This window comes from Eurypyga helias, unplaced genomic scaffold (genome assembly GCF_000690775.1).
Source record: "Eurypyga helias isolate BGI_N326 unplaced genomic scaffold, ASM69077v1 scaffold23705, whole genome shotgun sequence".
Taxonomy (NCBI): domain Eukaryota; kingdom Metazoa; phylum Chordata; class Aves; order Eurypygiformes; family Eurypygidae; genus Eurypyga; species Eurypyga helias.
The window spans coordinates 17,774-28,059 of NW_010249817.1; the positions used below are offsets into that span (position 1 = coordinate 17,774).

Here is a 10,286-nt window from a genome sequence, read left to right on the forward strand (position 1 = left end):
TGTGACAAGTCTTGTGCATTTTTTGAAAAAAGTCATGTTCCAAGTTTCCTTTCTAAGCACGTGAAAGGAGAAAGGGTAGTAAGTCTGCTTTCATCACTTCAGCTACGAGCACGTTGAATGGAAACGCGTGAACTAACTACACCTTTCACTGCAGTGTTACTAAATGGCAAAGTTCAGCACTGTAACTTCTGAAGCAGAAATTATTTGCACCCAGTTCGAAGAATATCTGATACTTGTTTCCCCAGATATGCTTTCCAGGGTTTCACCAGGCTGTTCATGTTCACAAGGAGTTTGCTGGTCCTAGAGTCTTCCTGGCCTGCTATAAGATAGTCAGTACCTAGTTGGGGGAGTGGGGGAAAAAAAAAAAAGTAAACTTCAGTCAGTAAATAGAAGAAAACAGAAGTAAATGCAGAATTTATTTATTTCACAAGGATCTGGCATGTAGCATCCTGGCCAGCTTCATGCAGTTTATGCATGTCCCATCTTATGTGAATACATACTTTCACATGCATATTGGCAGTGTTGACTCCTGGGCACACGAGTTCAATGCTGTCACATCATTATGCTCAGGAATTACAACAAATCGCTTTAGTTCTAGTGGCCTTACCACTTACAAATTCAACACCTCCATGTGCTGAGGACCAGGTTTGAGCCTGATCTGTCTGACCTTTGTTTTAAGGTCACAACCATTCTTCTAGTCACAAATATCCTGGAAGATCTAATAAAGTCACTGAAAGTAAAACATTTCCAGGGAGGCTTGGGCTTTTTGGTAAAACTTGTTATCTGATAAGAAAATGCTTTTTACTGCAGCTGTCTATTGCCTTCCTCTCTGGTGTGGATGTATCGAAGGACTCTGTCCCAGAAAGGCTGATGGGAAGTGTTGAGTAGGAGCTAATGTTCATAATCAATTATCACCACTGTTTACAGGGGAAGGAAAATACCTGGTAAGCATTTTGTCCTTACCAGGGTTGAGAATAGGACATGTACATCCTCTGTTGGTCCAGGATTCTGGGTATATGCTTCTGTTGCTCCGAGCAATTTTCACTTTGCCTGATTTCAGGACCTTCTTCACTTTCACAACAACTTCTGCATGGGTCCCTTTGTCATGAGCTGATAGGATTCTTGCTTTTATCACTGCCAGAAAACATATCAAGGTAGACACCGACAATAAATTTGTAAATTAATTTTGTTTTATGCTTCTAAAAAGTAGAATTTTAACACCTTGAAAGAAAACATGAAAAACCACTGCAGCTGTACAGAAAATATATTCCAATGCCTGTCTGCTTCAGTCATGGTTCTTCTAAATAAATTTGGACAAGAGAAACTAAATTTTTCTACTGAAGTAGTTAACTGATCCTTTCACCATGTTGTTTAGCAACTGTACTTTTTAATGGGCTGATGCCAAATTCTCAGAAATCGTAGGAAAGCACTTGTGTGTATACATAGGAAGAGTGGAAAAAAATTACATCAGCAGCTAAGAATTGGATTTCAAATGCACTGATTCTAGGCTTATATTTTGCAGTTTGAAAACTTGTATCAAGCTTTAACACTGGCCTCTGAAAAATTTTGTCCCGTGGGAAGGGACTGTCTGCTCTGCAGGAAGGAAGTCAGGAAGTTTCCCATCAGACTGCAGGCATGTCACATGGCTAAAATTCCATGATTGCACAACAAACCAGAAAAAGCATTTTTGTTTTGTGGCCCAACATCTGGTTGCCATGATAAATTTCTGTTCCTTTAATTTGATAGCATCCCATAACTTTTTGGCAGGGTAGTCTCATCTAGATCAGCCCCACAGGCAGGCTTTGTTGTGTCATGACACAAGCACATCAAACCTTTGGATCCCAGAGCTGTCCTTTCTTGCTTCATGTGATGGCATGAACCAGGTGTTCATAAACCACACTATTACATACATTCTTGGTAAACAAGTGTGGCCATTTGAACCTGCACAATGAGTGGAAAACCAATGGCAGTCTAGATGCAAGGTTTTTATCTTTTATTCTTGGTGTAGAGGCCAACTGTGTCACTGCGTGAAGATTCTAGCGCTCCTGCTGTAAAGGGGGGAAGCTAACTGGGCAGAAGGGAGCCACCACAAAGCCTTGTATGAAAAAGGCTGTTCAGTTCTGATCACAAATGGGACATGTCACTAGACAAAAAAGGCAGGAGAAATACTACCTCTCATTTCATGACTTAGCCAGTCCTGTCATTTTTCATACCTACCAGCTAATAACATGCATGGAGAGAACATGGTGAAATTATCATACCCTGAGGGCATGTTAACCACTTACCATAAGCATATTTCATTTGGCAGAAGTCAGCGACGCTTCCAAGAACCTTTTCTTTGCACACACACTTTTCTAGCAGGGGAGCCACAGAACAGGAAGGGTTGGAGAAGAGCCAGGACATGAGAGAGAAAAGAAAAGCAAATGGTACTCACTTATAAAGTTATATAGCTCCCATAATCTGGATGGACCTTAAGACTGAGACTGAGCTCAGTTGCTTGCAGATCTGTTTCCTGTTAGATGATACAATAATTGTTCTGAAATCTGATCAGTACTGTCAAGTAAAATGCAGCCCTCATGGGGTCTGTTGTATGGTTAATAAACAGATACTAAGAAAGACATTTGTAAGAATCAGATGCAGGGATAAATCATGTAAGTAATAACACCTGTCTTTGATCCCATAAGAAATACTGATCCTCCCTGGTATTAAGGTAATAATCCTCTCGGAAAAGCCAAGGTACACAATAGGTGTCACTATTACCTCTGGTCTTCCAAAGCCATTGATGCTCTAAGTGCTGCCTTCATCCATGGCAAGCAAAGCTGAGAACTATTTAAGTACTAAAGGCTCCACCTCATCCTATAAGCCTACTTACTTTGTCACTGTGGCTGGATACAATATACTTTGCTTTCTCCCCTGGGCTGTTGTGTCACTACAAATACCTTACTCCTAAAATCACTTGCATGCCACCCCAGAGGTGGTGCGTGTCAGTGACATGATCTTCTCACAAATGGCATTTGGAGTTCTTAGCAGCAGCTGAATGCTTGAGAAAGAGCTGTGTAACATCAGCAGCAGTACAACTAGAATCATGACAACAAAAGAAGAGTATTTTTCCCATACAACCTTATTCATGACTTACCAATTCCCAAAACAAAAATTGGTAGCAAGTTGGTTTGGAAAGTAACAATATAAGTGCAATGATAACCTCTATAGTTCAGATTAGCAGGTGGTGCCAGCAGCAGGGGGGCAGCCAAGCTAGAAATGAGTAGGGGAATTTAAATCAGGGTGGAGAGAAGAAAAATCTGTCACTGAGGTAGGTTACTAAATGTTTTCAGACTCCGAGCTGTACCTGGGTGCCTCAGTGCAGAAAATCCTTGCTCATGATCATTCCATTTCCACTCCTCTTCACTCTCGTTGGTTGGCGTTTGCACAAGGTCAGGGATTCGTCCCCCAATGGGGATGTTAAAGAATGGCTCATTGTCATAGCTGGGGGAACACATAAAACAGAAGACGTGGTTGGGACATGAGATGGGTGGGAAGCAGGTGTGTATAGCATGTGGCTGTCTCCAGACAGATGAGTTCCTTTCTTGAGATTGGGAGTGACTTCATGGCATATATCACATATCACAAGATCTAGGCCTTACCACTGCTGACATAGCATTTTTAAATGTAACTATTGGGCCTTTTTTGCCTTTGTTTGGGTTTTTTTTTTACTGAGTTAAGTAACTCAAAGTTAGTGACCACCTGATGATGTCACTAGGAGCTGAGGACACCTGCGGGACCCCACCAAACTGCAGTCACTCAGCAAATCATAGGATTTGTGTCCTGACTCATGCACATTTGGGGTACAGATCCCTGCCCTCTAGAAACAAGAGGGAGACCTTGTAATTCATTTTACCCTGGGCACAGATGAGAGGCAAGCTCTCCAGACTCTTCCATTTATTTCCAAGGCAAACGTGTACTTAAACACGCTGTACATATTTCCATGGGGTTGTGGAGATGCCTAATATTAATGCAAAAAGTCATCATTTCAAGACTGCCTTGGATAATACAATGGACTTAAGAGTGTGCCAGCCACCAAATGGAATCTAAGAAACCTTTTATGATTTACAGCCACCTTTTCAAATGATTGTGCACCCTACGGCATCCTCCAATTACTGTCACTGCTGCAGTATTTCAGTTAATCTTTCTTTCGCTTTGTAGAACCCCATCTCTAAGTGAACCCAAAGGAGGGCTTCTTTACCCATTGAAACAGTTTCCAGTATGCTGGTCGCAGTCTCTGGCACAGTCACAAGGGCGACAGCCATTTTCTCCAAAGCCCCAGTAGCCCATGAGACATCTATCGCAGTTGGGGCCCGCCACACCTGGCTTGCAGTAGCAGAATCCCGTCTTGGGGTGGCATCGCCAGCTTCTGCTGAAAGTTGCGTTGGCAGAACCCATTGGCTGGCAGGCGCAAGCTATGGAGATACGGTAAGAGGTGACTGAGGTTACGTGCCCAGGGGTCAAGTGACATTTTTGCAAAGCTGATAAACTCGTGCCTTCTTCCTTATGCTCAGTAGCTTTAAGAACCAGTAAACATTGCATTGTCAGCCCACATTTGCAATATTTTTGTTTCTTTTAAACTCATTAAGCACAGCAAAACAAGTACAACTGGGACCCATTTCTGTGTGAGCGTCAGTTCTTCCAACCACACAAATCTTGACCAGGTAGGGTTTTGCAGCAGTGGCAGGAAGCCTCCACTGTGTGTTTATTTCTAAAGGGGCTTGCAGGTGATTCGCTTTTGAAGTGTTTCACAGAAGATTCACTAGCATGGACGAGGTAAAAAACGATAGCTATTGCCTATGTTGTCTTTCCTGTGAACACAGAGATCACAAAACTGCTGTTTCCTCTGGGGCTAGATGTGGCTTATGTGGGTGGTTCAGATGACCCAAAACATTTTTTTTTAATTTCTGCCTCTAAAGAGTCCACAAATTTCCTTCAGTGTGAGTTCTAAGGGACACATCTCACCATGCAGTGCGGTATGTGTGTAAGGAAGCTGATGAAATTCTTTGTACAAATACGTGAGCAGATTTGTTATAAGGCAGGTGGACAGAATAAGGGAAGATCTCTAAACTCACTAGACTTATTTTACGTGGAGCTGGAGATGAGGAAATAGGAGGAAAATAACCCAATTCTTTCTAATGCTGTTGCCAGTTTGACACCAGCCTGGCAACTCAAGTCAACCTGGCAATAAAGCAGAAAGTTACAGCTCCTGTGGGCAACTCTGCCTTCACAGACAATGAACTGTCATAATCCCCCCCCACCAGTACATTCCCAACATGACACCATCAGGGAATGAGGTGAATATATAGTGGTGCAAAGCCAACACAGTTGAGTCCTCTCCATCAGGGCAGAGGCTAGCTGAGATGGTCAAGCCTTGTGCCAACATCTCTGCAGAGGTGAAACACAAGCAATAAACATACTCACTCATTTCTGATATTCAGACAAGTTTGATTAACATGAGAACTGAGCTGAACTCCCGGCCTTCATATTTCACCTCATTTTTTGTATTAACAAAGCAGCATGCCCTGGCTTTTGCTTGTAGCAGGGACTGAAAAGGAAACGCATCACTACTTCATCCATCTGGAAGAGGCCAGAAATAAAATCTTGTGGCTAAGACCCTCTTTAACAGAGATTTTCAGTTAAATGTTGGACACACAGGGTGTTTGGATAGCTTGGATCAGAGGCCAGCCTTTTGGATACTTATCTGAACCAAACATGATCTCCAAAGCTTTTGAAGTTTGCCCATCATTGCTTCTAATCAAACTACTTTTCTTCATGAGCTCACAGATAAGAGACCAAATGACCACGCTGATTCCACACATCATTTTCCAAGGGCAAGGGACGAGTTCATGACTATAGGGAGTTAAATGTAGCAGGGAAAGATTCACTTTCATCTGCAGCCTCACAGTTGATGCTCGGGAAAAGAAAATATCTTTGGAAAATAGTACAAGAAAAAGGCTGAGCAATTTTGTTTAAAGGGCATTTCTCTTATGATCTGCTTACTACATAGTTATTTTTTTCACCATGCCCTGTGTTCTTTATGCCAATATTTTTAATAATATTATTACACTCTGCTGTAGACAGATCTCAGTCCGTTGTTTTCAAGGGACACTAGTACAATAGCCTAAGGACAGAAAATAAGCGTGCTGTCATGGGCAATGTACTCAACACAATGAGCTGGTTGGCGGATGGCAGCAGGCTCGCCTGTTTGTCACAAAGCAGTCTTGACTTTGGGAGCAAACCCGGGGATTTTGCTGTCAGTTCTGGAGAGCAGGTGTAACAATGAAGTGCTCATTAGCACTGACAGTTTCAAAGGCAAGTTCTGATTTGTTGCTGCTCAACTTGAGTTATTTTTGCCCAGATTTTTGCAGGGCTGACTACATCACCCTAGAAGAGGAGACACTTAGTTCTGTCCATCACTGAAGAAAATGGATGTTACAGATTCGGGGATAAGGAGGGGAAGCACACACATCCTTGACTGCAGACAGGTCTGAGCCACAGGAAATAAGAGGTTGCCAGCATCTGGGTTGGCTTGAATCCAGGTTTCTGATTTCACTGTAATGTCTCTGTACATAGGACCTACCTGTGGAGATTTCTTATATTTCTGCAACTTCTGGGACCATCTTTATTCCTATCTTATGTCTGGTTTTCAGGTTTCATCAGTTAGGGTCACATAACAGATGGGTGAATCATCAGCATCGTTAGACTACCTATCACCAACTGAGACTAGATCCCGATTCAGGAAGATGAGGCCTTCTCCCATCCTATCCCTAAGGGAAAGCATTACAGGACAGTGACTGACAGCACTGGCAGAAGCTGATGAGAAGGTAGGGAAAAAAAGCGTCCCCCACACCCCTCCTCATTTTGGGGATACAGCTCAGGAAAGTTCCCAAATGAACTGTGGGTCATATGCCCCAGTTAGAAACTGGGACAGCTTCTGGTGGGTCAGAAAGCACACTGACTCGATAAATGTACAACACTTTCAGATGAGTTACACAAGTGGCTTGCGAACGCTTCGCTCAGTCTGTGTTTATTTAGCATTTCAGCTTGGGTGTGTACATTGTCTGGCTTCCAGAGTATTACAGCCAAAATCCCAGTTGCGCATCTAAGGTAACTCCCAAAATAAGAGCCCACATGTCACATGCTGAAGGGGCAGCTGTTGATGACAGGGTTTTATCTGTTTAATAGAACCAGAGGTTTGCAGATAAACTGCACAAGTGAAGGAACATAAAAGCAAGTCTCCAAAACCTCACCCTTTTACATTTCCCAATATTTGACAACACAGCATCTTTCGCTGCTGATTTTTGCTTCTTTTCTCTTGGCAAACCCTAGTTTTCTCTCCATCTGCCTCCCTGTCTAACAAAACACCAGCCGACATGACAATGGCCTTGTTTGTCAAAGGCATCATCAATTATGTTAGGGACGGTGTGCAGACAGCTCTGGCTCAGAGATGGCTGGTTTATTTGGGTTCTCCCCTTGACAGCAGTGTAATGAAAAACTTCATCGTTGTCCTTTAGGACTGGCGATCAGTCGCAAAGTGTCACAAAGTATCCTCTTGCCTTTTAGTCTGACTCCTATGCTAAGGTTTTTTTGTCAGAAACTACTGTAAAAAGGAGGAGATAAGGAATAATGAAAAATGAATAATTCATATGGCAGTCTTTGCTCAAGTCCTCAATAAATCTGTCTGCCCTCAGCACAGCTGTCTTTCCCATGTAATTAGACACAGATGTAAAATATAATATTGGTTGCAACAACATGGCCCCAACTTACAGGGAAATAGCAAGTGCTCCAAGTAATTCAGCGGACTTTGGGGCATCTTGCCTTAACCTTCTATCTAATAATACTGGTAAGATATGAGCAGACTCCGGCTATTTGATGAAAAACAGGCAAAATGAAAACTCAAAGCCTTTTGAATGAGAAATACATACATGGGCGTCTTTGGAGCATATGACTAAATCAGGGCAATTTTTAAAGTATGTTAGATGTGGGAATTGACTCAGCCAGTGATGTTTCCTAAGTGAAGGAAGAAGATAGACAGCTGTGTGTGTGGTCAAGGCCGGTTACAACAGACTTTGAACCAGAATGTGATCAGCCCTTTGTGATATTACAATTAAAAGTTCACTCCCTCTGCTCAGAAGTAAAAGGATGAGAAGCAGAGCTTTTTAGTGGTGTGTGCGCACGTGCATCAGGGCACATTTTAATTTTCAACCCTTGTGCTTAGAGTAAAAAAAGCTTGTTTTCCTGGAGACCCTTTTTAATGGGTCTACATGCCTGCATTAGTTTTAAGCTAAGCAAAGGGTGAGTACAAAAGATAGTGCCATTTCAGAAGGATCCTTTAAGCCTCCAAATAAGCCACAGGAAGAGCCAAGGATACAGCAGCTTTTCTAACCATTGGTTAGGAAACGATTAGGCTTCCGAGTCAAAGCTCCTGTACAAGTCTACATCCAAACCACTTAATCCCGTGTTGTCACCCCCAATACCAGGCAGGTGTGTGCTGTGCTCTGGGGCTCTTCTCATGTCTTTCTTTCTTTTTTTTTTTTTTTTTTAATATAGATCTAAGCAGTGTCAAAACAAGGCTCTGCACGTGACCTGGCTCTCATTCATCCCCAGCTGCTAGGAACAGGAGATGCAAAGGGATGAGAGGCAGGCTACCTCTGCAGACAAAAAGGAATAGCAGATTCACACTTACATGTCAAAATTCAACAGATTTTCATTTTTTCAAGGGAATGTCTTTGCAGTCTCACATTGGAGGGTCAGCAAAGGGTGGTTTGGATAGTGCCAGGACATCCAATTGTTATACAACTTTTTTTTTTCTCTAGCAGTGATTAGGAGAGAATGCTGTTCATTATTATGACTAATGCTTAAAGACTCTTTTTCTGGGCCTGGGCAGTGTCCTGTTAACTTTCTGGGAGCCTGAGGGGGATGTCACAGCTGAACCTAGACTTTGCTCTGGATGGCAGAGCACTCTTCAAGCGTGCTTTCTCAAAAGGATTAGCACAGCATTTCATTCAGCTTTTTCATCAGATTTCCTTTCCCAGCTCAGTATCTACTGTACACAAGGGTCAAGTTTTGATCTCCCATTGAGGTTTTTGGGTTTTTCCTCCAAGTTCAAAATGGGAAGCTGAGGACCAGGTTGCTCTCACCAAAATCATCCATTCAGTGTGCTGTTTGCAGTTTATTACTGCTTTTCAGCACTTGCCCAGTGGGTGTGTTTTTCATTAGTGGTGTTAGCATGCTTTTCTCAAAGTGAGATGATGCCTTGGAATTGGTATATTTAAATCCTCACAAACATGCTAATCCAGAAGTGGCAGCTCTTCAATTTATGATCAGCAGGCTGAGGTATGAAAGAAATGTATTGGTGGTCTAATTGCCTAATTTCTTACATATTAGCGATTCTCAAAGCAGTAAATGTTTTTTTACTGAATAACCAGAGTTGGTTTTCGGCTCACACAACCTGAATTTTAGGCTCACACAACCTGAACAATTTACTCAAACCACAACAGATTAAGTTTAATAGCAATGCAAGTTTTGCAACCTAAAGGATGGGGAAGAAGGTCTCTATGTCACATCCTGCATGAGGCCTTTCCGTTCAATGTCAGCTCTAGGTGTAAGGAGCTGACAACAGTCCTGGAGGTGAAATCTTCCCTCTGTCAAACCGAGTCTGTTCTAACCAAATTAACTCTGCTGGACTGCACTGGTGTTTCTGGTTTTGCTGTCACTGTTAGTAACCAAGAATGAAACATTCCTTGAAAACACTCTGCAGAGGTACAGCATAACATGAAGTGCACAGTTACACACTGCCTGCAAACCACACAGGGAAGTGTTTGGGGATGAGTTCTTTCATCATACAAAACAGTACCCTATTAAGGTAATTTGTCAAATCTCATTGTGGGAATTCTCCTCACCTTAAATAAAAGAAAAAAGGCACAGACTAATCACCCCCCTCACAGGTTTCTCTTAACTCTGTAGTTATATCTGTACTGTCCCTTCTATTTCCACACAGGTACAAGCATCGTGCACACATCAGACTGTAAAAGCTGAGGCTCTCTAGAGTGAACTGCACTACTCTCCTTATATCTTGATGGGGCAAGCGTTCATGCATGCCTTTGCACACCCGTGAAAGGTCCCATTGACTTGAATCATGCACAGATAGGGTCATGCTTACCTACTTAACCCGTTAGATTCATCTCAACCAACAGGAACGCTAGTGCAGGCCTGTGATTCAGAATACCTCTTAAGTCAAGGAA

General features: G+C 42.5%; 1 protein-coding gene across 1 annotated transcript in view; it reads right to left on the reverse strand.

The window, feature by feature from the left end:
• Positions 1 to 200: 200 nt before the first annotated feature.
• The window catches only part of LOC104509537 (netrin-4-like), a 46,483-nt gene continuing 36,397 nt past the window's right edge, over positions 201 to 10,286 (reverse strand). The window contains exons 6-10 of the mRNA XM_010151507.1: positions 4,241 to 4,454; positions 3,347 to 3,483; positions 2,286 to 2,354; positions 964 to 1,134; positions 201 to 337 (exon numbers count right to left, since the gene is read on the reverse strand). Coding sequence (XP_010149809.1) covers positions 201 to 337; positions 964 to 1,134; positions 2,286 to 2,354; positions 3,347 to 3,483; positions 4,241 to 4,454 — 728 coding nt within the window. The remainder of the gene's footprint in view (positions 338 to 963; positions 1,135 to 2,285; positions 2,355 to 3,346; positions 3,484 to 4,240; positions 4,455 to 10,286) is intronic.